General features: G+C 33.5%; 7 protein-coding genes and 1 long non-coding RNA gene across 9 annotated transcripts; 1 reads left to right on the top strand and 7 right to left on the bottom strand.

Moving 5' to 3' along the window:
- Positions 1–1,383: 1,383 nt before the first annotated feature.
- On the bottom strand, positions 1,384–3,700 carry LOC130673765 (uncharacterized). The gene is made up of 3 exons (XM_057478948.1): positions 3,422–3,700; positions 1,965–2,145; positions 1,384–1,887 (listed from the first exon to the last, which is right to left on the bottom strand). The coding sequence occupies exons 1-3, from the start codon at positions 3,585–3,587 to the stop codon at positions 1,614–1,616; spliced, it is 621 nt and encodes a 206-aa protein (XP_057334931.1). The 5' UTR covers positions 3,588–3,700; the 3' UTR covers positions 1,384–1,613.
- A 596-nt stretch (positions 3,701–4,296) lies between these two features.
- LOC130675719 (uncharacterized) lies at positions 4,297–6,665 on the bottom strand. Its single transcript, XR_008991329.1, has 3 exons — positions 6,274–6,665; positions 6,151–6,216; positions 4,297–5,679 (listed from the first exon to the last, which is right to left on the bottom strand). It is a non-coding gene; the product is annotated as an uncharacterized LOC130675719 (long non-coding RNA).
- A 163-nt stretch (positions 6,666–6,828) lies between these two features.
- Positions 6,829–7,928, bottom strand: LOC130675709 (nuclear factor NF-kappa-B p105 subunit-like). The gene has a single exon (XM_057481546.1). It carries the CDS (start codon positions 7,926–7,928, stop codon positions 7,446–7,448), a length of 483 nt encoding a protein of 160 aa, XP_057337529.1. The 3' UTR covers positions 6,829–7,445.
- Positions 7,929–8,159: 231 nt separating this feature from the next.
- On the bottom strand, positions 8,160–9,595 carry LOC130675701 (tyrosine-protein phosphatase non-receptor type 9-like). Its single transcript, XM_057481536.1, has one exon. The coding sequence runs from the start codon at positions 9,073–9,075 to the stop codon at positions 8,167–8,169; it is 909 nt and encodes a 302-aa protein (XP_057337519.1). The 5' UTR covers positions 9,076–9,595; the 3' UTR covers positions 8,160–8,166.
- A 280-nt stretch (positions 9,596–9,875) lies between these two features.
- LOC130671761 (uncharacterized) lies at positions 9,876–12,304 on the bottom strand. 2 transcript variants are annotated; one of them, XM_057475836.1, is made up of 5 exons: positions 11,244–12,304; positions 10,980–11,153; positions 10,827–10,898; positions 10,663–10,748; positions 9,876–10,417 (listed from the first exon to the last, which is right to left on the bottom strand). In XM_057475836.1, exons 1-4 carry the CDS (start codon positions 11,471–11,473, stop codon positions 10,700–10,702), a joined length of 525 nt encoding a protein of 174 aa, XP_057331819.1. In that variant the 5' UTR covers positions 11,474–12,304; the 3' UTR covers positions 9,876–10,417; positions 10,663–10,699. The 2 variants fall into 2 exon arrangements, with proteins under 2 accessions (XP_057331819.1, XP_057331827.1); XM_057475844.1 differs by having other exon boundaries at positions 9,877–10,417; positions 10,663–10,745.
- A 174-nt stretch (positions 12,305–12,478) lies between these two features.
- Positions 12,479–15,257, top strand: LOC130671775 (NF-kappa-B inhibitor cactus-like). Its single transcript, XM_057475856.1, has one exon. The coding sequence runs from the start codon at positions 13,116–13,118 to the stop codon at positions 13,638–13,640; it is 525 nt and encodes a 174-aa protein (XP_057331839.1). The 5' UTR covers positions 12,479–13,115; the 3' UTR covers positions 13,641–15,257.
- A 2,639-nt stretch (positions 15,258–17,896) lies between these two features.
- On the bottom strand, positions 17,897–21,149 carry LOC130671750 (protein PFC0760c-like). The gene is made up of 4 exons (XM_057475826.1): positions 20,798–21,149; positions 20,456–20,696; positions 19,920–20,006; positions 17,897–19,830 (listed from the first exon to the last, which is right to left on the bottom strand). Exons 2-4 carry the CDS (start codon positions 20,694–20,696, stop codon positions 18,524–18,526), a joined length of 1,635 nt encoding a protein of 544 aa, XP_057331809.1. The 5' UTR covers positions 20,798–21,149; the 3' UTR covers positions 17,897–18,523.
- A 740-nt stretch (positions 21,150–21,889) lies between these two features.
- Positions 21,890–24,400, bottom strand: LOC130675411 (uncharacterized). Its single transcript, XM_057481084.1, has 2 exons — positions 23,488–24,400; positions 21,890–23,174 (listed from the first exon to the last, which is right to left on the bottom strand). Exons 1-2 carry the CDS (start codon positions 23,726–23,728, stop codon positions 22,669–22,671), a joined length of 747 nt encoding a protein of 248 aa, XP_057337067.1. The 5' UTR covers positions 23,729–24,400; the 3' UTR covers positions 21,890–22,668.
- Between the last annotated feature and the right edge of the window lie 2,500 nt (positions 24,401–26,900).

Consider the following 26,900-nt stretch of genomic DNA (forward strand, 5'->3'; position numbering starts at 1 on the left):
ATTAGCTGAGGGTTTAACCGGTTAAATGGTCAATTTTTTTTTTCATCTATTCGCTACTTTATCTTAGAAAATGTATAGGAAATATCACATTTCTTTAATTTTAGACCGAAAAAGCTATAACAAAAAATTTATACTATTAGTTTAAGAAAAATTCTCTACAATTTTTCGAATTATTTAATTAAAAATAAATCGCGTTACTAAAGCCAAAAGAACGTAAGTCAAAAAAAATTCTACTTTCGTTTTTTTCTGGATAAATTTTGTTGTAACATTCCCAAGTTTATCCGAAAAAAAAAATTTTTTAATACGCCTTTTTGGTTCTACAGAGCCAAAAGGGCGTATATTTTGAGATACGCCCGTTTGGCATTAGTAACGCGATTTATTTTTAATTAAATAATTCGAAAAATTGTAGAGAATTTTTCTTTAACTAATAGTATAAATTTTTTGTTATAGCTTTTTCGGTCTAAAATTAAAGAAATGTGATATTTCCTATACATTTTCTAAGATAAAGTAGCGAATAGATGAAAAAAAAAAATTAACCATTTAACCAGTTAAACCCTCAGCTAATTAGCCTAGCTAATTTGAGTAAACCGGTTAAGCCTTTGGCTGCTTAGCCAAGCTAATGAAGTTAACCGGTTAAATTAGCTAAGCTGACCAGCTAAACAGCTAATTAAGCTGGTTAACTTTTTTAACCGGTTAAGCCGGTTTAGATGTACAGCCCTATAATAAATGGATGTGCAAACATAATAATGCGTCGTTGCACTATACCACCGTCGTACGCGCGTCTCAGTGGCTTCACGAAGACTGATATTGCGTCAGGGTTACGAATGATACAAGTTCGTTTAGAAATACAGACCACAGGGAGGGTAGAAAGATTTTTCTAAGTATAGAACAAGTTACTTTCAGTGATTTGGCCTCATGGCGTTATGGCCCTTTTCACAGTCAGAGGTAAAGTGTTCCAGAGAAAAAAAGACTGGGTCTATTTTTTACACGCCGGTATGTTGAAAAACTTATTTTTGTTTTGACCATAAAAGGAAATTTCTGTTATAAAATTTGTTATGACTACAAATATTGTCTTAATTTTAACTTTTAGAAGGTTTCTTCGAGTCTATTCAGAGACCAATAAAGTCAAGCTTCACTGTCAGACGAAATCATATATTTCGTCTTATTCACATGCGATCATATGTTGACTTCGACGCCAACGCCAATAATAATAATAGTGGAAATAATAACAATAATAACAAAAAAATTTTTAAATCAATAAAACGTTAATTTTATTAAATTACATTTTTTCTGTATCATAATATATAAAATTTTTCAGTTCGCAAAAAACAAAAGTAGATATGCTGATCGATAGAGATATCTGATCAGATATAAAATTGGGATTACTTCATATTTTGTAAAAGCCGATATTTATGTATTTTTTTTTTTAATTTAAAATGAACTTTTGCACCCATTATTTTTTTTAATACTTAATTAATAACTCCGAATAAATCGAATTGAATTTTGTTTAATTTAATTATAAATCAAAATATTGAAAATTATAAATTAATTTCCATCTATTTTAATTGAAAAATTTTCATAGTATTCGATTAAAAATTTTCTCATTAACGTTTTTAACTAGGGGTACAAATCGATTCATATTTTGATATTTTTGTATCTACAGGATCCTCGACACAATAAAATTCGGTTTTGTCTTTAGTAATGCGACGATAAACCCACCATAATATTGCGGTGATCAGTGCATATGTACAATACGTGATTAAAGTAAAAGTAAGTACACTTGTTTGCCGTTCTGCATCGCGCGCCAAAAGATCAGGAATCGCATGGATATAACTTGTACCAAAGATAATTATTACTATCGATTGAGCAATGGGAGTCAAAAATTTTCTGCAAAAAAAAAAAAAATATCAACCAAATACGTTATTTTGCTTGTAATTATTGTAAAATTTAGGATTTTATCTTACACTAAAAGAGACTTAGGTCCGCTGTCTGCATCTATGTCCTTTGTTATTATAATGAATAATAATACTTCTAGAGAAAATCCCGTGATAGTAGCTGTAGATAACGCAAAATCATGAAAGACATCTCCTGGAAAGTCTTTGATTCTAGAGTAGATCATTACTGTACATAACGTGAGGACTCCAGCTTTGAGAGAAAAAAAAATATTTAGAATAGTATAGATATTGAGAAATAGGAGAGTGGGGTAAACAAGAAAATATTTTATGCCAGAAAAATTTTTAGCCAAGTCAGTTCTTCTATGAATTTAATTAATTTATTTTAAAACTATTTTGCGGATATGTGTAGCATTAGGGTGTCCCAAAAAAAAAATATATATTTTTTTTTTAACTTATGGGCTCAAAAGTTACTTCATATTATAAAAAGAATCCTCACAAAATTTCAGCCAGATATCATTAAAATTGAGCTATCACAAAGGGGGGTCCCCTTTCCCATTTAAAACACACGCGAAAATTTTTCATTTTAGTTTTTCGTTATTAAGACTATAAAAAAAAATTTTTTAACAATTTCGCTCAAAATGATTTTTTAGGGAATTAACTTCTCTACAAAAAAGTGCTGATGCATTATGTACGTCAAACGAACTGGAAAAAAGTTACGGGGCTTCAAAAATCAACAAAAATTTAGTTTACTCAGTGTTGAATTTTTTTTTATTATTTTTCATTTTTATTGCATCAAAAAATTTTTTTTTCAAATTTTGACGAGCATGCTCTTGTAGGAAATTTAATTTTCTACAAAAAGTATCTGATATTATATATACGTCAAATGAATGAGAAAAAAGTTACGAGGCTTTAAATGTCAACGAAAAATGAAGCTCACTTTCCGTTGACATTTTAGTTCAAAAAATTAATATTTTTTAAACTTCACTTTTCGTTGATATTTAAAGCCCTGTAACTTTTTTCTCATTCATTTGACGTATATATAATATCAGATACTTTTTGTAGAAAATTAAATTTCCTACTTGAGCATTCTCGTCAAAATTTGAACAAAAAATTTTTTGATGCAATAAAAATGAAAAATAATAAAAAAAAATTCAACACTGAGTAAACTAAATTTTTGTTGATTTTTTAAGCCCCGTAACTTTTTTCCAGTTCGTTTGACGTACATAATGCATCAGCACTTTTTTGTAGAGAATTTAATTCTCTACCAAATGATTTTAAGCGAAATTAAAGAAAAAATGTTTTTCATAGTCTTAAAAACGAAAAATTAAAATGAAAAATTTTCGCGTGTGTTTTAAATGGGAAAGGACCCCCCTCTGTGATAGCTCAATTTCAAAGATATCTGGCTGAAATTTTGTGAGGATTCTTTTTATAATATGAAGTAACTTTTGAACCCATAAGACGTTAAAAAAATATATATATTTTTTTTTTGGGACACCCTAGTGTAGCATATACTTTTAGTTACTTACGTATGAAAGAAGGTAAAGCTTTTTTCCAAAAAAGATTTTTTTTGTAAAGTTCCTCATCGTACTCATCGTACTCATCGTACTCATCGTACTCATCGTACTCATCGTACTCATCGTACTCATCGTACTCATTGTCTGATTCATGTTCCAGAAGTGGAGTCGTTTCCATGATTCAATTTTTTTTTTTTTTTTTTTTTCTTGTATTGTAAACCAAAAAGTATAACTCAATCACTTATTTAATATTTCGTCTGAAGGCTTCTATAGTACTACACTCTGCGGTAGTTCAACTACGACTGATGTCACATCTGCCACACAGGAAGAAGAGCAGTTAAAAAACTGAACTCATATTTGAGTATTTATTTTAGTTTCGTAGAGTAACAATGCGCTGTGACTCTGAAACTGTTAAAATTACATTTTTATCTAGGCATGACAAATATTACAGCTTCAAACTAGATATTGTCTAGCTCTTAATAATAAACAGATTTTATAATTTTGAATTTTGTTCTATAAGGCGACCTTCCATTTTAAAAAATTAAATTCTAAATTTCTTTACTATATATGTTAATATTTATTTATTTGGATAAATAATTACAAATAAAAAGAGTCTAATAAGGTAATTTGATAAATAATCAATGGGATAAATTTATTTCCAAAAACATTAACCGGCCTTTGAATATTAACATTTTGATTTGAAATTTAGTTATGTTTTTTTACATCCTGCTATTTTACTATAGATTAATTTATTTCATTTATTCATTTATTTAACTACTAAACTTTCTCAATATGATCACACCGGTATGAATCGTAAACAAATATAAGGGAATATATAAACCGAAGATCAGACTATTTTGATTTAATTCCAGGCGGCTAGAATTCAAAATCATTTAATATTTCAGTATTTCCGGACAAATAGCAAGCCTAGTTTATTTTTAATTAAATCGAATCCGCAAGATGACAATCAATATTTACGCTTATTGCAATGACGCGCTCTGATGCCCATTCTGATGGGTAAAAACTTTAACTGTCTATTCAATGACATCCTGAAAAATTATCCGACACTAACTGTCCCATCTAAAGTCCCATCATCGAGAATTTGATCGAAAAACTGTCTCAGATTTCAGGAAACAAACTCGAATTTTTCAAAATATATATTAGATTACTTCAATCGATTAATGATCAATAAGTCTGTTTAAAAATTTGAAAAGCTATAAGAATTTTAAATAAATATATAAATATATCACTTTTAGTTTAGTAAATAATCACAATTAGGTCATTATGCATATTCACTTTCTTTTTAGAAATTTAGAAATTAATAATTACCGAGAATTTGTATAATTATTTACAAGTTTTTTTGCCGTGCGCATACAAGGAAAAAACACAAAACATACAACCGATATGCAACTTAAGCGAGACAATGTCGAGGTTCATTGTATATTGTAACCGCTTACTGAAGAATTTCTTGACCCTAATTATTGATGAACAAACTCCTTTTACGCGGAAAACGAGCCTATGAAATGATCAATTTACGTTCTGACGACTTTGACACGAAGTATTTTTTGAACTAGAAATTTTCTTGTTGACGAACGTCCCTAGTCTGAGTCAATCGAGTGAGTTCGGAAATCTCATAGAAACTCGTTTTAATCAGACTAGGATTGATTGCCAAGTGGAAATTTTCGAAATGACCAATAGTTGGAGATTCGAAAAGGCTATTAGTTGAAGATGCTATTAATGTAATTTTTTTTGGCGGATTTCTGGACAAAATTATGTAAATTGATCATGTTCGGAATGTATCTATTATTAGAATGTGGCTCTTCATAGTACAATAAACTGTAGCATTCGTCTGTGACCTTGAGGGAATGTTGTCTCAAGTTGTTGTTTGCTAATTGATAGAGTGACTCGAATGATATTTTGATACCAAATTTACATTTTGATACCAAATGCACTCAAAATTTCAGCTGATAATGATATGAGCAGGTAATAAAACTTCACTTTAAGAAAACAAATTTTAATATCAATAAAACAAAACCATCGCGTCACAATAAATAAACATCTAAAGGATGATAATTACAGTTATTGTATAAACGCATTAATGCGCTTTGATTTCTCGAAATTTCGTTGTCTATTCTACTAAGTTCACTTCGTCTATTAGGAGAATCTGGTTGCCGAAGTAACGCTTGCTTTCTCTGTGTAAATACTTGGATTCGATCTTGGAATATTTCAATTTGTCGTCGCATCGCGCCATTTGGCTGACCAAAATTAGGCTGGAACAAAAAAATATTTGTTTAACGGAAGAGAAACATTTCGAAATTTTCTGTTGGTTTCAATCAAACCCCCTCGAGTCCTGATCAAAATTTATCGGAGTTTCAAAACAAAGCTGACAAATACACCAGATTGTATTTACAGTAAAATTCAAAAATGGCTGATTTCATTGTCTGCACGGAGAGAAATGTCGAGTAAATATGCCGATGCAGCATAGTAATAATTACATTACTCTATAGTTTGCATAAGCAGTCACATAACAGCGGCGTGACACAAACTATAGAGTAATGTTATTATTACTATGCTGCATCGGCATATTTACTTGACATTTCTCTCCGTGTAAACTTTCTAATCTTGACCTTCGCAATAAAATACGCAGTATCCCACCCGACGCTATACATTTGTATGTATGTGCATGCTTACAAATGCATTATTCATGTCGATGTAACAGAGCATGCGTATGGTTTACTTACTAGAGAAAGGGCATCGATAAGTCTGAATATCCACGAAATTTCGGCAAAACTTAATGCTTAGTGAACCTGAAAAGACTACGAACGTAAGAATATTCTAGGGTAAAAATATTATTATGTACTCACGTGCTGCATGATTTAGATTTCTTGATAAAACACTTTGCAAAATCAGAAGCTCACTAGCTCACTAGATAACGATTAGGTCTCAAATGAAGCGCATTTTGTAAACAACATATTTATATCCTAGCAGTTTCACCTTGAGCTGGTACCCACACGAACATAAATAATATGAACACTAGATTAAAAAAAAATGCATGACCTAACTACCAAGCTAACTGTGCTTGAAGATGTCACTTGATAAGATATATGCATCTACTCGCACCAACGGCTTGTATTCCTCGTGCGAGTGAGACGTATATAGATTGCTGAGACAAAATTGACGAAATTTAATCTTTGAACAGGTTGATAAAGTGTTACATCTGCTTCACACATGCGTCCTATGCATGTTGACCAATTTAAATTATGCGCATATGTCCAGGATCCAATTAATTAATTTAGCTATCAACGAATTTAACAATAATAAATTTGTTTTTTTCCCGTTTAAATTGGCGCGCAGTTCTCCGAAAGGATAAAAAAAATAAATTATTAGACATTCTTAATTAAGAATTGACATTTCGCTAAAAGAGAAAACACAGCTGCAGACTCTAGCATTAGTGACTATGAATTTATGGTAAATTGTAAAAGTATTTCATATGAGAAATGAAATTTACATGAGACAGTTACCGAGCACTTATCATCCTAAGTTATGAATACATCAATCGAGTAATGAATTAAGACTGAAACTTTATAGAAATTGTTATATATGGTACTTTAAACAGTACAATGAACTATAACATTTATCTGTGACTTTGAGGGAATGTTGACACTAATTAGTATTAGCTAACTGATAGTGAAACAAACAATATTTTGATTTTGATACTAATAGGCACTTCGAATGGCAGCCGATATTTATGTATTTACTATTTTGGATATTCTCTGTTTCAGGCTGATTGCCTAGAAGCAGATTAGCCTCCATTTTCTTATTATTTTTCTTGCCCTACGTCACCTTATACTGTGTGGCTGTGCTAGATCGCATTGGTCGAAATAGGATTGTGCTGACTGAGTAAAGAATGAAAACTACTCAAGTCTTTTATCAACTTTAATTACATAAGAATTGCGCACAATCGGAAGAACAAAGAACGGGAATGTTTTCACTCCACTAATTTTTACACGAAACGTCACTTTATTCGTTACATTAATCAGCGTCTCTGATTGTAACCGTTTTTCAAAATTTTTATCATTTTCTTGTCCTTCTTGCTCTTAGCCATTCCCAAGGGTGTCAGATTGTCGTTATTGCGAATTTCCAAATCGATATCCTCCTGAAGGGACAGCCACTCTGCCAGCTCATATCCTTGTTGTGAAACTGCTAAGTGTAGAACAGTATTACCTTCAGCACCTTCTTGTCCGTTGATGTCAGCTCCCATCTCTTTTAGAACTTGAATTAATTTCACTGCATATAATTTGTCATGTGTAACTGCCGCAACATGTAAGGCCATTTGCCCGTTATGATTTCGGGTATTCAAACCTGTCGCAGCATCAAATCCACGGATGTAAGGAGCAAATCTGGATAAGGTTGAGAAACTTCCAGAGCGAGCCGCCTCATGGAAAAAGTTCTCCCCTTCGCTATTTTGCTCAAGTAATATCTCCTTCAGTCCATTGGTCAGCCATGATAGTAACTCCATTTCTGCTAAACAACACGAGTAGTTTAGATCTTAACTATACTCAGCCAGAGACACAAAGACAATGTTCACTTGCAGGATGATTCCGTATAATTTATATAACTTCTGATAATTATTTTGATAAGTTTGCTTTTGTTAAATGACAGTCAAAGGTTATCTTTGTTTTTTCAGTTTGACGCTGGAAATAGGACGTTACTTCAACGTCAGTGCGTTATGATAATAGAATGACGAATGGTGGTTTCTATTTTGGCACAACTTCTTTCTTAACCATTATTGATACCAAATGTATCAGCACACGATAGCAAAAAAAATATTGCTCGGGAATAATAACGCTTGAGTGTCTTTGCTGCCGGATCTCTGTTACAATTTGAGGTAAAGACACTTGTTCAGTTTCCACTAATTTTATCACAGCATTGTCTATCGCGCAGAAAGTTCCAGTGCGTCCAATTCCTGTACTACAATGCACGACAACAGGACCCGGTGGAGTTTGATGAGAAGATGATGCTATCAGTCTAATTTTTAGAAGTGCTTTGTTCACTTGTAGTACAAACATGTAAAACTCTTTTACGTCAGGAAAGTCATTTTCCGGCCATTTTGTGTACAAAAAATGGCAGACATTACGTGATGTTCCAGTTCGCTCATCAGTTAATTTTAACACTGTCATGATAAAAGTAGAAAATTCATTTATTTTCAATGTTTTGATTTTGTAACGTCCGGTTTGCACTTGACCACTTTCTCGAAGATTCCAGTACTGATAGTAATTGTCCTTATCATTATAAGTTGTATTTATCAGCACGACTATGAGATGACAATTATTAATCCACACCATTTTCCAAAAGTCTTTAACTGTATGAGCCATGGGTCCTTGGGTACAGATAAATTTCTTCTTGTCTTTGAATCCATTCACATAGTTGGCGTGAATGTAACTCGATGGAACCCCATTCTGAGATAACTTCACCCGAGTTTTATCCCAACATGGAATGTAGTTGCTGCGGTTCTTATCACTATTTTCTAGGATTGCAAAAGCTTTCCAGGTATGTGGCTCTTGTCTATTGGTAATAAAAAAGTACTCTTCCCAAACAAGGCTTGAAAAGTTTGGCTGATTCGCTCTTTTCCATAAGCTTTTGACATCGAAAGGCTTGAACTCCATGGCCTCTTTCTGCAGAATGTTCTCTCCAGTAAGTCGACTGCTGACTTATCCCAATGATAGCTGCTTACACAATACAGGAATATTATACTAGCTGGGAATTTATATGAACGATGACGAATATTTTAAAGACAATGAGTACGTCCGACTTAAATCGTACTCGGAAATTCGAATGAGCTGGGTGCTTACGTAATGCATTATTCAAGATACCCTCTATGACCTTGTTGTGATATGATGGAAATTGATTCAATACTGGATGATAATGTTAAATGGATGCGGTATAATATTGTTTTTGTCTAATTACTGCTTACTGACTTTTTAGGAAGCAGTTTTCGAATATGAGGTCAAAGTTATAGAAGATTCATTATATTAGTCCTTGATTGATTAAGAAAAGTTGCTACAAAGTTTTGAAGGGTTTAGGATTGTTCGTTTTTATCATTTTTTGAACATTGGCAATGAATTTTTTTTTCTTTTTACTAAAAACTGTGAAACATACCCATGGATGTTTGTAAGATTTATGTATTTTTTGATGGTCCTAAAGATATCTATGTATTTACATCCATAACGGTTCAATTTTGAACAAGTAATGGAACGAAAAAGTAGGGCGAATAATAAAATAATATCTTGAATATTGATAAAAATTCTGGCGTATCATTTAAATTAATAAGCCGAGACAAGTATTATTGGATCCTTGTTTTCAGCCGAATACTTTAAACTCTGGCCTTCGATAACATATTGACAGTAAATAGAATGCATACACGGGTGGTCAGTGTTATCAACGAGAAACCGGAATCGAATGTATAAATCAAACCATCATTAAAAATAATTACATTGGATAATTGTCTTTAATTATCTTTAAATTGTTTCTTGTGATAGATAAATACTGGTATGTTTAGAAAACATGGATTTTAGCAATGATACTTTAATAAACAAAAATAACCTTGGGGACATCACGTAGGAGACTAGCTCTTCTCGTGATAAGGTGATATAATGGTAAATTGTCGGGAATATCAGGTGTTAATTACGAAACCTGATAAATATTTTGAACTTGATATGTCATATAAAACGTCAACACCAAAATGTCAGGAGGTTGGTATAAATAAAAGACAACAACTCCGTTAATGTTTAATATTTTTTCTTTATTTTTTTAGCTTACATTTTACACACATAATAACCTAGATTATAGAGATCCAAAAAAAATGACATTGCAACAGTATAATAGTTATGACCTAATTAGCTTCTCCGTAATGACTGCTGAGCTTAATTGATAATGTCCAGTGGCCTAAAGTGATGTCACGACGACCGTCAAAAGCAGCATGACATCATTTCATTGTTTAACTGCTATCTGTAACAAAATCAAACAAGATAATTTGAAAAATGTTCGGAAAGTAAAGTCATTTACACTAACGAAATGACACGAAAGAGGTAAATAGTGTAATAGTTTTGTTATCGTTTAGAGCCAGCTGATGGTGGGGAAATGAAAGGAAACTTCTTTTATAGTTTCATTTGAACTGGCTATAAAAAATCACGAGACTCACAATATAGAGTTTAATAACTTTCGAAATAGATAATGAGGTTCAGAAAACTCACTTTATTTCCCCAAGCAGCTAATGAGTTCCACGCTTTTTCAATGTTTTTCTGGAAAACCGCAGCTGTGCTTCCGTTGATGAATTCTGCTGAATAATTCAATTATGTTATTGACACATCTACAATTATTATTATTAAATATGATCCTCATTTTGAAAATTACTCACTGCTTAATACTCCGAAGTAGTCGTCGATGAACTGTGCTTTTGTTGTTGTCTATACTGGATAGCACATTCCCACTGAAAGCATAACATTGATTTTGAGACTTAACTACTATGGCCAAGCACTGTTTCAGTTCCAATACTTACGGAGAAACTTACCACAATTTTGTAAATATTGGCTGATGTGATATTCTACTGACATCCGGTAGGACACACGTCTCGTTGTTTGACCATGTGTCGTTGTCCAAATTCTTTCCGCTGGTAATTTCTATCTTAATACTGTCTCCATTTTGAGGAACATCTACATTGAAGGTAAAAGCACCCATCATTTCGCTGAAATCAAAAACAAGGAAAACACACCATTAATTATCGAAATTCAAGTGAAAGCATTAAATCATTAGAACATCTGTTTAAAGTACTTACTTTTTAGACACTTCTTCAAAAATGTAATAAGTTCCAAGCATATTGATGCAACGGCTCAATCGTGTTGGTATATTATTGATTTGTAGAATAGGACTGACATAGTCGAATTGTTCGATTATCCTCTCTGCTAAGGTCAACACTAGGTTTTCTGCACGACCCGGCCATTCACTAGGCACTACAATATAGACGCCCAATTCTTTATAAAAAATAGTCGCGTATTGTTTCTCCATTTCGTCTAGGCTGATCTAGCTCGTTGGCTGCCAATAACATTCTGTCTGCCAACGGGACTGGCCGTCTTTTATATGTCTCCTTAATGACGCACTCATCAACGTGAGACCCGCGTGCTAGTATATTTAGATTGAATTTATTTACGAGTAACTTTTGGTCAACGGAGTCCGAATTTTTTTTGACTACCTGACCGATAAAATCAATGATTTATTACTCTGAATAAAAATGTCAACATTCAGTGCTTCTGGGTTCTAGATAAGGAAACGTTTTGCCATTAGCCTACAATGCCAACTGCCTGCAGATTTTTTATTACAAATGACAGGAAAACCTATATTTAGAAACAAAGGCCTAGAGTTATTATTATTCAACCAATTGCATCATTTAATTTATTATTTCCTTTTTAAATGAAAATTTCAACTCATAAAAAGTGCCAATAAAGAAATCACTTCCCTTCACCTTATTGGTGTCATTTTGCTCACTAATGTAACATATCTCCCTTGACGGATCTAATTTATCGTGATTCATCGTTAATTACCACGAATCACGATGATTCGCCGTAAGTTGGACCCGCTAGGGAATTCCCTCAATGTAAGAAAACTTAAACCAGGATTTGAACCCCAGTCCGCGGAATGACAAAGTTGGACCAAGTCAACTCCGTTACTATTATCGGTGTCAATCCTTAATTATATTCATAGATAATCGTGTCTAGACTTATTTTTTACACTGAGTGGGTTTTCAAACTAGTTTTTAATCAACCCAATCATTCTGGACAGACAACCTTGATTGAAGAATTCAAGTTTGTAGAACTTAATCCGAAATACCGGTGGGTATTTTTGGCAACGCATTGTCTGTGTCATGCAGTACGTGGTGCGAAATCAAAAAGATTGATTTTGTAGCCTATTATCGCACTTACATGCAAAACATGTTCCATAGCCTTGACTTTGTAGTTAAATTCTAAAAAAAGTTTAATCACCGCACAGCAAAAACGTTACATCGCTCAACAAGTTCACTCGGAATCTAGAATTATAAACATTGAAGAAAAACTACTATTTACGAAGATAAATTTAAATTGGCTATTACGTTGGTTTTGTTGGGCTAGATCAGTGCCTGTTTTTATCATTTGTCTATTCGCATAAAAAATTCTTTACCACGACTGATTAGATAATGAACAGACACGACCTACCTCAATGTTATCAGCGCTTGTGACTAAAGTACAAATAGTTCTACACTTTGGACGAATTTAGAAAGTCTGGAATCTTTATGTTATTAATTAAAGACTTCGTTAAAAACAAATGTACAAATCATGAGACAGCAAGCTTGGAAGCATGTTTAGGACCAGAGGGAGAAATAAAATGAAATGAATATTGTAGCCATTAGCAATTTTGACAATATCCGTGGGATTTGCGTTTTTCTTGACATACACTTTATGAATTAACGTTTCAACAGTATGCTCATAACGAACATAAATGTTTCAACACTGAAAATAAATTCAGCCCCAAGAATTTAGAAATATTTAGCATAATGTTGAGTAATACTATTTATCGGTCAGCGGGTCTGTTGTTCAGCCAGTAAACGTTTGTTGATCTTAGCCGAAAGACGCTCTTTACATCTCGTTATCTCGTTCAACCAAATAATATAATTATAATGGAGAAAAACGGTGACATTGATAATAAAGTGCGAAACGTTCAATTGACAGAAGATGAAGAAAATAATTTTATGATGATTTGTCGCAAGGGTAACATTTACGAGCTGATGGAATTGGCACCATTTATTAGTAATGATGGACATCTGCTACATAAATACGATTATCGTGGGAGACAGTGTATTCACATAGTGGCATTGTACGACAGAAAAAATGCTATTATGAAAATAGAATTACTTGTAAACATGGGTGCAGACATTAATGCAAGGGAACGATATACTGGTAATTCATTACTTCATATCGCTGTGAAGACAAAAAATTACCAATTGGCTGAGTGGCTGTGCCAAACGCCAACCGTTTGTCTAGGAGCTATCAACTATGTGCACCATACTGCTTACCACATGGCCTACTACGCTCATGATGAGAAGATGAAGGAGCTTTTGATAACCAACAGAGCTGTCTGTGACGATCCTGAAGGCATCGAAATGTCTGAAGATGATACTGGTGACTTTTCTAGTGACGGTTAACGGATTCCTGTTTAAAGTGTTCTAACTGATCTTTCACCTTGAACTGATTATAGGCAACTAACAAAACAAAGAATTTAACTGATAAGATGACTGACGCCGCGTCTTGTTATCCATAAAAGTGATGTAATTATTAACGACAGTGTTTTGGTGATAAACTTTAAACTTTTATCTGACAATACTAAATTTGATAAGAACATAAACAAGAGAATTTGACGGAACTGCTAACGGACCGTAGAAGGTTTTAAACTATTCCTTTTTTCGTGCACTTGAAACATGGCCTTTTATATTGTATAATTCACTAATATTTTTTTAAAAACATTGTTTATTGCAGCTTAACTGTGCATTAACGTTAACCACTTGTACATTGTACAACGAAAACTTGTGATTCAAAAATGTATGTAATAAAATTGTAATAAAACGATTGTGGATTTATAATTACTTGTTTCCAACATTGTTCTAACAGTAAATTTATAGCTCTCACTCTTCCTAAATAAATATTATTCTTTATGAGTTTGGTAGCTAAGGAATTTTTGAAAGCTGTTTACATTGCACCCGCCAAATTTCTCGCAATTCAGTCATTGCCTGTATAATTCGACACTCGAACGAAGCGTCCCAATAATTCAGAGGTTTTTATTTTTTTTGGCTCCATTATTATAATCAATTAAGTGAAAATATATTGTATTCTTCACACCAACTGACTGTTTTGTAAACTGCAAATTAACGACTCACAACAAGATTCTATATTTTGAATCCCGAATCTAATGGATTTTAGTTTAAAAATAGTAGGATAAAACTATTTCGACTTTTCAATAGTTATTTTGACGACACTGACAAAGACGTCACCCACTTTCTTATCCCACCTGACATCTAACCTAAATACTCAGAACCAGATTGAGCATCTTTAGTCAAGGGTCGGTCCGCCCTGCCTGCTGTAAAACTCTGGCAAGCTTAACATCAACTTTTAGAAGATTTTCTGATGAAAAGTTCTGACTACTCTCCTACAAAACTGGGTCCTGTGATGGGGATGCGTCAATGAACCCTTACGTTAAAAAATCCTTATAAAATGATTATGAAACTCCTTATAGGCAATCCGGCATTTCCGTCAATGATCTAATGGTCAGGACGTTATCTTAATATTCTTGCAATATTGATAAGAGCAAACAATGCTACTGCATCAAAACTGACATACGTAACGTTTTTTTCTACAAAGATATTACATGGCGACGTGATGTCTGAAGTGTGCGTCATAAACTATTGGCAACTACTTTCGAACACTCGAAATACGCCATTTTAAAAAATAGAGGCAATATTTTATCAGAAGTTACAAACTCGGTGTCAAAACATGTTTACTTCTTCATCTGGCTGCAGTAAAGTTGCGCTGATTGATTACGAGATTTATGTGAATAGTTTATTATTTCTTCCATTTTGTTCACTATTTTCGTTCAGCATTTAGAAAGCTATCATATTTAACAATCAATAAATTAAATATAATATCAAATGCAATCCTATAAAATTATGAATCACATTGATTTGGTATAATAAATTTGTATAATAATTGATTGCTAGTATATATTTGAAAAAAATTATTGCCACATCATGCAACATTTTTTTTTTAATTGTACTCTTCTTTTAGTTGTTGGAAGAGAGGGTATATATATTTATATATATAAAAGTATTAATTGTATTACTTCGATCAACTTTTTTGCAGTCGAATTTCATGAAATCTGACCGCTAGTCGATGGAAAAGTGGAAATTTCCTGTATTTCAAACAGAATTTAGTTTTTATTCATTTTTGGTTTGTACTGTTCATGTGTAGTTAAAGTGAAAGATTAGACTTGTTTTCCAAGAGTGGGGGCAATAATTTTTTTTCTGTGTAACAATGGATTCCATGGTAAATTTATTTTCTTTATTGATAATTGAAAAAGCTTTATTATTTTTAAATTAGTTGTGGAATAATGAATGCATTATTTATGCGTAATGCTTTATTAGATACATATTATGATTCACTTGTTATAAAAATACATACAATGTATATTTACATTGTGGTTTATTTACATGGGATACTCTTACACGGTTACACTGAGATTTTGATCTACGCCTAATAACGACAGTGATTTCCGCTCGAGCCCGAGGCATGGCCACCCATGTAAGTAGTAACCATTCTCGTCACTACTTAACATTTTGGTGATCGCCAGAGCCATACACTGACTGCGCGGCCATTACTGTCGCTATAGAAGGCTAATTAGTAATCACAAAAATTATTAATTAAGAACAGTAAATCACGTTATATTATAATGTAATATTTCTTCAAATATTTTCATGCCAGAGGCTTTAATCTAAGTTTTTTTTCCCTATCATCATCACAAAGTTTTTCAATGAAGTCGCATATCGTATTCCCTGCGCTTTCATTCAATTCTTCCAGGTGCTTCGCTGTTTCATGAAATTGAGTTATTGAGTCTTTTATTTGTTTATTGGCCGTCGTATTTGTCCCACTATCATTTAATTCCTCCAGGTGCTTTACTGCTTCACGAAGTTGAGTAATTGTGTCATTCATTCGATTATTGGCCGTACATATTGCTTGAAGGTCACTCCAGTACACTCGATCCGGCTCTAGCCAAGATGATAAAGTAGGATTTTGATGGTTGACTGGAGGTTTGTTACCTTCCTTAGTAGATGGACGATTGATACCTTCCTCAGTAGATGGAAGTTTGTTACCTTCCTTAGTAGATGGACGATTGATACCTTCCTCAGTAGATGGACGTTTGTTACCTTCCTTAGTAGATGGACGATTGATACCTTCCTCAGTAGATGGACGTTTATTATCTTCCTTAGTAGATGGACGATTGATACCTTCCTCAGTAGATGGACGTTTATTATCTTCCTTAGTAGATGGACGATTGATACCTTCCTCAGTAGATGGACGTTTGTTACCTTCCTTAGTAGATGGACGATTGATACCTTCCTCAGTAGATGGACGTTTGTTATCTTCCTTAGTAGATGGACGATTGATACCTTCCTCAGTAGATGGACGTTTGTTACCTTCCTTAGTAGATGGACGATTGATACCTTCCTCAGTAGATGGAAGTTTGTTACCTTTCTTAGTAGATGGACGATTGATACCTTCCTCAGTAGATGGACGTTTGTTATCTTCCTTAGTAGATGCTCGACTTTCGACCCCATCCAGTTTTTGCAATACCACTCGGGGCTGTCGTTTCGGCTTCATAGACTTGGTTGAAAGTGGCTTCCTACCAATTCGCTTACTACGTCGTAGAGTCCGTCCCATTTTTCTTGGTTTGTGGTTTTTGGCTAATAAAAGCAAAGGCTCTTCTGCGTTTGCTTATTTTATTTTTGATCTGGACCAATCCACCTGAAAAAAAAAAATTTCGTAGTTTTATAACAACTATCAAAAAAAGTACATTCTGACATTGCGTTCTGGGAAAAGTTTATAACCGACCGAGTCATAACAAAATCAAATGATAAACAAGTATTACGTTTTTCGTATAAATATAGACGCGAAACACCCAAACAGTGCCTCAATTATCTTCTCGACTATAATGTTATTGCATATCGGTGTCGTAAGAAATGAAAACCCTCATGGAGTCTAAAAAGAAGTGCTCATATTCAATTCAAAAACAAATGTTATATTTTAAGATGCATAATTCAATTCGTTCTATTTTCAAGGCTACAAACTCTATGGTTTTTTATCGTAGGGACAGCTCATAAACTTTGACAACGAAAGGCTCAAAATCCCAGAAATAAGAGGTAGAGAATGCATGACAGTACACGGATATTTTTCCCACTTTCTTGATAGAAATGAAGGGAATTGAATGTAAGGAGGTGTAAAAGTTACAAAAATTCCACTGTACACACTTATTTCAAGTCAAAAGGGCTTCAATTTAAGAAAAAAAACTGAAACACTTACCTCCACACAAACAACAGTAGTTGGATTGATGACGCACAGATCACAGTTGTAAATACTCAGAATTTATTTTAATCAATTATTTATGAGCTTCTGTAAACAACGCAAGCGTTCGCCGCCGTGCCCGATAATGAATTCGGTCAACGCATATAGTGCGGACTGTTCAAGGTCGTTTTTCTCTGAAATATCTCGCTTTGTCTCTTTCATGGATGACGCAATAATCACTAACGAAGAAACAATGATGTGTTATACAAACGTAATATAACTTGGAACTTTTTATTTATAAAAAAAGATATACTTTATTAAAATACTCATCAACGATCAAGAATTTTCCATTGAAATCATATCTATTAAACGATGCGCACCAATAAATATTTTATACATACAGCTAATAGTATTTCACTCTGAAACCAGGTGTGTATAAAGTCGAAATTAACACACTTGCCGAATAACATTGAAACGCCATAAGCAATCTATAGATTTTTATTAATACACCGTGAAACGTGTTTCAAGTGACAACAAAAAACTATAGTTTTGTTTATGGCCTTAAACATAGAACACATTCAATATGTGTTAAAATAATACACTCGTAACACACTTGGTTTTAGAGTGTTTGTCTGATAACTATACAGCACTGAGAGTCGAATGAGGAGCAAAGTTTTATGTAATTTCATTCTCAATTGGCTCGACAGTTGAGTGGAATGGCAGCTGCTGATTAATTCCATTTAAGGATGATTAGACTTATTTCGAGTATTAATTAGTGGTTAGAGTAAAATGAGGAGGAAAAAAACACAATATATTATGATTCTTATATTTCCATGTATAATATGATACACGTCAATTAGTAGGCGGAAAAATCTTATCAACTTACGCTAATGAATCCTTGAAAATTGATTAAATAAACTAATACTAATACCCGTAAGCTTTTGTAACAATAAAATATTGATATAATCTATAAATACATTCATTTATTACATTTGAATCTAATTTCTTGCATTTTATTACGTATACTGTTTAAAATAGACTGATTGGCTGTTTTAGGCCACTTACTGGCTTGGGCATACTGTTCAACGTAAGTCAATAAAACAGTTCTTGCATTTTCATCCAATCCAGGCCTTACATGTGTCCCATCAATATCGAATGCCTTAGCTCTAACGCCAGTTAAGGAACATGTATACAACGCACTCTCTGTAAAAATTTCTACTAACAATAATCGTGCTAGTGTTTTGGAATTTTTGGCTAGTCTTTTACAATTGACGAGTTTAACAGCATTGATATACACGCCTGTATGTTCTATAAGTTCAACAAGCCCTGGTGCGTACTCATGATACCTCAAAGTCCATTTTGAGTCATTTTTATCATATTCAGGTGGTAAAGTAAGTGTGCGAGATTGAAATCGTTTTCTTTTCACATAGTCATCACCATCATCATTATCGGCATCATTTTCATCATCATTATCATCATCATCCTCACCATCATTATCAGCACTATCATCAATTTCTTGTTCGTTTCTTTCGGTTTCTCTTCTTTTGATAATTCCTATTTCAGCTTGTGTTCGTTTTAGCACTTGTCTTTTTTTTCCAATTTCTTTTTCTTCACGTTCTATCTCTTCTACCACCGGAGCTACCGTATCTTTTATTGTAGTATTCAAAGGATTATAACTTCCACTATAATGTCGATTATTTATACCATCCATCAGTTTTTCTAAGTACGTACAGTGTTGAACAAGTTCATCGTACGTATGATCAAGGAATAATAAGCGTTCTTCAAAATGAAAGTCACTGGCGTTTTTAATCTGACCTGGGTTGCCAGTATCCGAAATTGGTTCGCGAATTATTATAGCATCCAATGATCCATTTGTTAATTGCGGGCCATCATGATTCGCTGGTGATTCATTTCTTGCTATGCCTTGTGCACCATTATCATTTTCAATGGAATCAACATTATTTAATGTTTCATCGTTGTTTTCTTGTCTACCGGTAACTTCATACAGATAATGTTCCGTATTTAATAATAGCTGTTCGCCATTTAATGATTCAGATAAGGTATCCGTCTGTTTTACGACCTCATTATCAGAGTTAATAGTCTCAACTCCATTGGTATGTTTTTTATGAGTTGCGATTTTTGTACTGATCGCTGCTAGCTGTTCTGATTCGGGTTCTATGTTATAGTTTGATGGAGCTTCAGATACTTGAGGTTTGTTTACACTTAGATTTGACTGAATTCGCTTGGACCTTCGTAAGCTTTTCAATATCTTCGACACACCATCGTCTGGAATAAACATCGCCATAAATTTCAAAGGAAACATAATAAAAAAAGTATAATTTATACAAGTATTATGATAAAACGAAGAAACTTACCATTATTGACCGGCCCTGAACAGCTTTGTTTGTTAATTAATTTTTCTGTGAGTGTTTTGATGTATTTTTCTGCGTCTTCGTAAGAATCTGGAAAAACAAAAACAAAAAATATTTACATACTTTCAAAATCAAATACTTCAATCTCTGATATCAATATTCTAATGTAAATGTTATTCAATTCAAAAATAGCCTTTGATATTAAACGACAGCTACTCTAAATTCTGTTCAATTTAATCTAATACGCATGTCTCATATCTCGCTCGGTACGTAGTCTAGGAGTACATAGAATTATCAATTAATTTTGTTGTTACGGAAATACACCCACACATATGACATCAATTGAAGAAATAACAAGTGATAACAGAAACGGATGACACTAGAAGTCACTAATTTAGATATGTGTTATTTTTTATTTGATATCATTTTTTACTTTTTGCTCACTTTAAGACTGATACTAATTTTTTCACAAAAGTCTGTTTTAAATTATAACTTTAAATGGAAGTCATTACACACTTGAAACTTAGCAATTTACTCACCAGTGCCATATTTAACTTCGGCCACGTAAATTGACCAAACATCTGAGAAAACCTCACCATCTTCAACACGTTTTTTTGTTATTGATAAATTTTCAACGGGAAATTTAGTAACAACTGCTTGATCCACTATTTCACGTAACTGAATCCAAGAATCCGGAATGCAAACATATTGATCGATGTCACAGTATGGCGGATCCAAAAATTCCACAACATAATATCGGTAATCCCTCTTTATATCCATCTAAAAATAAAAGAAACGTTTTATTAGTCAAAGTCATTCGAATAGACACACACATACAAACGACTTGCGCAACCGGATATTGGATGTTGAATAACTCTCACCTTTAGGTACAATAAGCAGAATTAAACTGATCGTCAAATGGATTACACTGCCGTATTACTTTTATTATTTTTACTATAAAATCCTTTGAATGGATTTGAATAGAGCCCGCTATTATTAACTAAACGGCAACACACGTGTTACAACCAAGACGCTAGAGGGCCTACTGATTTTGCGCCATGGCGCTTCGGCGCTATGTATCGACTTTTTTTTTATCGCAAATGTACTTTGCGACGTAGTTACATTCAGTTCATTCATCCATACAAAACATACTCTTACATGGTAGCAATTTAGTTAATGGCTCGATGACATGTTCACAGTACTAAAGTTTTTGGGTGATTTTTCCTAAAAATAACCTGCGTCTACTATTTAATTTATTTGAATTTATGTAACCTCATTGTTCTGAAACCACACAAAAGATTCACTACGCGCATGCGTCAGTAAGTGCCACGTGAATAAACTTTTGGGTTAAGGGGAAGTCTCGTCAAAAATCTGCATAATGTATTACTGGGAATTTTAACTTAGTCACATCTTGAGGAAATCGTATTGTAGAACAAGGTAAATAAATATAAATGTTATTTTTCCTCGACGTAGGCGGAAAGTGGCAACTTCGTTTTGCGCAGCGGGACGAAAGATGACGCTTTCTGCCCGGAGGGCTCGGCTTTGCCTCGGCCAACGATTACATGTGATCTGAGACATTTCTTAATTTACTGCCCTAGGTGTGTAATATACTATTTTAATTCGTCATACATAGACTAACAATAAAGAAAGAGATAAGTGGAAAATTTTCTTAATGAAAATATACCGAAAAATCGAAAAAATAATATAGACAGCTTAGACCGGGATTCGAACCCAGATCCCTTCGCTGTTGCCCTGAGTACTCTCCTACTTAAGTTATCTGACACTTAAACTATACCGAAGTACAGTTTCATTGCACGCCTCAGAAGCGAAGCGGAGAGGTTGTGCTTTATAACCGACCTGTCAAGGTCACACGATTTCCACTCATTAAAGTGCATATATTTTTTTTCTATTACTCTTACACATTATGAAAAGCACATCAATATAAAGCTGAAACACTAATAAATAATCCTGATACTTTTTTTAATTTGTCTAATATGTATTAATATAAAAAAAAGTTCATTAAAAAAAATTTATCGTGGACGTCCATTAGTCTGTGGTTCAAAAAAACGGCGTGGTACGGATATCTCGAGAACGACTTGACGAAACTACTTAATTTTTTTTTCAAAATTTTCAGAAATAAGCAAAGAAGGTTCCTTTCGAAAATCACTACTGTAGGCCTTCTCGTTTTTTTTAAAAATAAATCATTACGGTTAAAACCGGCAATCTTACATGTAAACAAACACACACTGCCGCCATTTTTCATTAGGAATGTTCTCCTTATTTATTTTTTTTTTACTTTTATTACCGTATATTTACCATGGAAATTTCTATGGGAAAAGAGCGGGATGTTCAATTTTATTCGAAATTTAACTTTTAAAAAAAAACATAACATGAGCTTTCGAGGCGTGCACTTTTGGATTTTCCAAATTTTTTTTAATCTATCGGTTTTTATCTTATCAAAGTAATGTGGGGCAAGTGTGCACTGTGGGTAATTGTGTGCAAACCGATTCATTTCGGATTGAAATGCATGAGTTTGCGCACACTTACCCACTGCGCACACTTTCCTCACATGACTCTACCCATATTATTATAACTAAGGTTGAATGTATCAATTGGGTATAAGTAAAAATAACTCAAAAACTTATTGATAAACTTTATTGTATCACTCTATAAAGCGAATTAATTAAACAAATCAAGCTTTTCTTAAGTCTAGGATCTTAACAATAGAACATTTAACACAAGAAACAATACATTACTTAAAACAACCGTTCATAACCATCATTGTCATTGCAAGTGAATTCAGGAGCTCTCGATAAATCTTCAATTCTGATGATTGTAATTCACTAGGCGTCGATTGTGGTGATTTCATTTGTGAAAAATGTAAATTTAAATAATTTTGCATGGTTCTTTGATAGATATTATTATATTCATTGCACATCGAAATAATCTTGCGTAAGTAGTTTCTATCAGTGGCATCAATTTCTTTTTCTTGGAGATTGAACAAAGATTGCTGTTGATTGTTTTGAATGTACAAATCAATGTAGCTTAGTGTATTGAGTATCATTGGACGTATTACTTGTAAAAATGTGACCAAATTCAATTTAGCAGCTGTACCAGCAGATCCCGGGTTATTCGTCGAGATTTTTGCTCCAGTATTTTTATTCCGTGACGCAAGATCTGGATTACTATTTACCGGTGTTTCTTTGCCTAGTAATCCAAATTTTTCACTTATGAATAAGAGCGCGTCGTAGAAATCTTCTGTAAAATGAAAGGTTTATAAAAAATCATATTGCCTTCGATGATTATGTGGTTTAACCCTTTCCCGGTTTGGAGTCTTGAGGAGCCTCGTTGTGAGCTGTGTGGGGATAAAACTAATCACAGTTCTTAGTAAGGCTGTGTGAGTATCGGTTCAATCGTATTAGTGCCTACATGCTCCCCCTACTATTTTTTCTGCCCCTTCTCTGCTAAATACGCTAGCGCTCTCTCACTTCAAAACAAAGAGATACAATCCGGATTAAGAAAAGGGATTTCAGGTTAACCGGGAAAGGGTTAAGAAAAGTTTTTTTCTTACCAGTTTGATACTCCACTACTCCTGCAGCGTCTACCCAATTATTTGATGGGGTCTCATTGTTGAGAATACGATTCGTTGTCAGCGAAACTTCTTCCAAGGGTGGATACGCAACAACAACATTCTCGTTAAAACGATTTCTTATCCAAGATTCCGGGACACATAAATATAAATTTCCGGCCTCGGTGTAACATGGTTCCGTGAATCGAACCACAGAAAATTTTTTTTGACTGTATTGAGCCATTAGGTCAAGTAAATGACAAAGGACACGTCCAGACTGATGCTACGTTCAGTTGCGAATGAATAACAATCGGTTTTCCGGTATATATATAGAGCCGGCTCCTAGATAAAACTAAACCAGAACCAGTAATTAACAGATGGGTTTTTTAGTTGGATTTCCAGGAAATTAGTCACAAGTTATCGCAGTGTATTTTGATACTTTTGTTATGTCGCAAAAGTAATTATTCATCAAAATCCATAAAATTTAATGTGTGTTAGTTTTTATGACTCAGTTCTGCGAAATATCCAAATAGGCATATAAAGAAAATGAATGCAATAAAATTTTTAAAAGTATTTTAATCAACACCGTCGAGGATTTCATGCTTAGTTTTTAACAATTCGATATAATATATCCTTATTAAGTTGTACACGGAAAAAAAATTCTACCAAAATTTACGATGTTAACATCGTAATCTCGGACTAGACTTTTATTAACGTCAATTTTTAAATGTTTTATTTCAAAATTTATTATGTGGGTTATATTTTTTACTATTTAACATCGTAATTTTAACGAAGACTTTTAGGATTAAAAATTACTGCAAAAATTACAATTTAACATCGTTAAAAAAAATAAATAAAAATTACACTTTAAAAACTATATTTATTCGTACATTTAATATTTCTATTTACTTTTTAACAAAATAAATATTACAGTGCTGCCTCTGTTATAATACGATGGAAGCTATAAAAAGTACGATGTTACATCGTACTTTTTAAATAGTAACTGGGTCCTCCGCAAGTCGTTTATATGGATCTTATAAATAACTTATAGTGTAGGCCCTTCAGTGGTCGAGTGGTCCAAGGCGTCGGACACTTCGCACTCGAAAGGACTCGGGTTCGAATCCTACTGCAGAACGATTATTATTTTAATCTTTTATTTAAAATTTCTCTTCAAATTTTACGATGTTACATCGTAATTTATATTAAAGAGCTTAAGACTTCGTATTGTTTGTCTGAAGTATTATTTCTTAAATGAAATTTCCAACCCTACATCGTAAAAATTACGATGTGAAAAGTCTAGTCCACCAATACAATAATTAATAGGACAAATTACGATGTTAGCATTGTAAATTTAACTAGAATTTTTTTCCGTGTATTTCAGTCATGAGTAGTAGCTAGCAATCAAATTTTTTTTCACTTCTTATTTTACTTTAATCTATAGAACTAGTGTATAGTTGTCCCAGTAAAGGAATGAGATTTTGTTCTCATAGATTAGCCTACAAATTCCATTCTCCCACGATTAATTTCAATCCCATGTTTTCTCTAGGACGACTATACCAATCCGAAACGCCTTGTACATGGTTACGGTAATTTTACGTCACTACAGCTTAGTCATATCGAAAATTACGCAAAAAATGACGTCAAAGCGTAGACCGTACAATCATGAGTCGCACCATTCGTAGCATAACACCAATGTCCAATCAGCTGTTGCACTAATAGATCCAGAGGTTTTTTATGACAGCACTGCTTCCAATTCTTCGGGCATCATCGTGGACAGCCGTACCTTCTCTCGCTGATTTTGACGTTCAGATTTATTCAACATCACGAGGACTCGAAGCGCCACCTCCAAATCATCTATAAAAGCAAACCAACGAATTATAAGCATTTATTACAATAAAACTGTTTACGGTTCGTTGCAAATAAACTACGCACCAGTTACCATGGCCGAAAGGTAAGTAGACTTACCGTTCGAACTTGATAACCGACCAGGCATGGGTTCGAATCCTAGTGTCTATCGAAAAAATCGGTTCTCTGAGATTCAACCCGCCGCCAATTTTACAAAAATCCGAAAGTCCTAACATGACACCCAACAATTTGAAGTTGCTAGTGACTCTGGCAGTTGATGCGACTTTAGAGAAATTGAAGAAAAAAAAATAAAACACAGAAAAATATACAGTTTAAATTTGAGTTTTTAAAACCCCATCCAAAACATTTCATAGAATCCATTAGAATGGGTCAAAAGCCGCATAGAATCCTATAGACGTATTGGTTTTTAAGTGGCTTTTGACCCATTCTAACCCCATTCAAAAATTCCCATAGAATCCAATCAAATGCGACAAAAACCGCATAGAAACCAATACAGTCTATAAGATTCTATGCGGTTTTTGTCGCAGTTGAGTGAATTCTATGGGAATTTTTGAATAGGGAATGGATTCTATGGGATGTTTTGGATAGGGAATGGATTCTATGGGATGTTTTGGATAGGGAATGGATTCTATGGGATGTTTTGGATAGGGAATGGATTCTATGGGATGTTTTGGATAGGGAATGGATTCTATGGGATGTTTTGGATAGGGAAGCTTTTTTTTTTTTTTGTGAAGGTAACCAAAAGTAATCATCTTACCAGTTTCACATTCCACTGTTCCTGTACATTCCTCCCAACCAATGCATGGGTGGGTTTTGCTGCGAATATAATCTACCGACAACTGAAGTTCACCCCGCGGTGGAAGCACAAACATTACGGTCTTTTCAAAGCGCATTAAGATCCAGAAACTTGGAACACAAAAGTACAAACTATTTTCGGACTGGTAGGATGGTCCGAAAGTACTGATAATAAAATATTTCTTTGCTGATAACTGAGGCATTGCGTTGAATATGTTGAAATGTATTTTCTTAATGTACGTTCAGCAGTTAATGACACATAATTAGTATTGGGCCTGGAATATATACCGATGTCCGGAAGAAATAAAAAATTATCGCTCCAAAATTTTCGAATTTCGGAATTCCCTATCTAATCAAGTCAAAGGTTATCCTGCGGGATGATAATGCGAGAGTTGATGGTAATAAAGCTTCGGTATTTCGCAAAATAAGAGCTGATTACAAGTTGTTATCTCATAATTTTATTAATTCGGGAAGTCCTAAAAAAGTAAGTCAAAGGTTATCTTTCGGGATTTCAATAATAGAAGAAATCATCACGAATTTCCGGTCTTGTCCAAGATAAGAGTTTGTATCATAAGGATACCCGTATGAAAAAGCAATATATGAGCTTCAGTATAATTAAAAATATATGATAAATTATATTGAATTATAAGAAGTCATATATGGAGCCATATACAAAATTTTGCCGAAATATTATATGGTTTTATAATTTGCAACATATATATCGGTCATATATTTTTTTTACATGCTAACTTATA

Source organism: Microplitis mediator, chromosome 1, assembly GCF_029852145.1.
Source record: "Microplitis mediator isolate UGA2020A chromosome 1, iyMicMedi2.1, whole genome shotgun sequence".
Classification (NCBI taxonomy): Eukaryota; Metazoa; Arthropoda; class Insecta; order Hymenoptera; family Braconidae; genus Microplitis; species Microplitis mediator.

Coding starts and splice junctions, on each gene's coding strand:
- LOC130673765 (XM_057478948.1), bottom strand. CDS start 3,587: ATGGAAACGACTCCACTTCTGGAACATGAATCAGACAATGAGTACGAT. Junction 2,146..3,421: donor AGCTTTACCTTCTTTCATAC/GTAAGTAACTAA, acceptor TTTCTCTCAAAG/CTGGAGTCCTCACGTTATGT. Junction 1,888..1,964: donor GGACCTAAGTCTCTTTTAGT/GTAAGATAAAAT, acceptor TTTTTTTTGCAG/AAAATTTTTGACTCCCATTG.
- LOC130675709 (XM_057481546.1), bottom strand. CDS start 7,928: ATGGAGTTACTATCATGGCTGACCAATGGACTGAAGGAGATATTACTT.
- LOC130675701 (XM_057481536.1), bottom strand. CDS start 9,075: ATGGAGTTCAAGCCTTTCGATGTCAAAAGCTTATGGAAAAGAGCGAAT.
- LOC130671761 (XM_057475836.1), bottom strand. CDS start 11,473: ATGGAGAAACAATACGCGACTATTTTTTATAAAGAATTGGGCGTCTAT. Junction 11,154..11,243: donor TTTGAAGAAGTGTCTAAAAA/GTAAGTACTTTA, acceptor TTTTGATTTCAG/CGAAATGATGGGTGCTTTTA. Junction 10,899..10,979: donor CCAATATTTACAAAATTGTG/GTAAGTTTCTCC, acceptor TTATGCTTTCAG/TGGGAATGTGCTATCCAGTA.
- LOC130671775 (XM_057475856.1), top strand. CDS start 13,116: ATGGAGAAAAACGGTGACATTGATAATAAAGTGCGAAACGTTCAATTG.
- LOC130671750 (XM_057475826.1), bottom strand. CDS start 20,696: ATGGATATAAAGAGGGATTACCGATATTATGTTGTGGAATTTTTGGAT. Junction 20,007..20,455: donor CGAAGTTAAATATGGCACTG/GTGAGTAAATTG, acceptor TTGTTTTTCCAG/ATTCTTACGAAGACGCAGAA. Junction 19,831..19,919: donor TTCAGGGCCGGTCAATAATG/GTAAGTTTCTTC, acceptor TGTTTATTCCAG/ACGATGGTGTGTCGAAGATA.
- LOC130675411 (XM_057481084.1), bottom strand. CDS start 23,728: ATGGCTCAATACAGTCAAAAAAAATTTTCTGTGGTTCGATTCACGGAA. Junction 23,175..23,487: donor AGTAGTGGAGTATCAAACTG/GTAAGAAAAAAA, acceptor TTCATTTTACAG/AAGATTTCTACGACGCGCTC.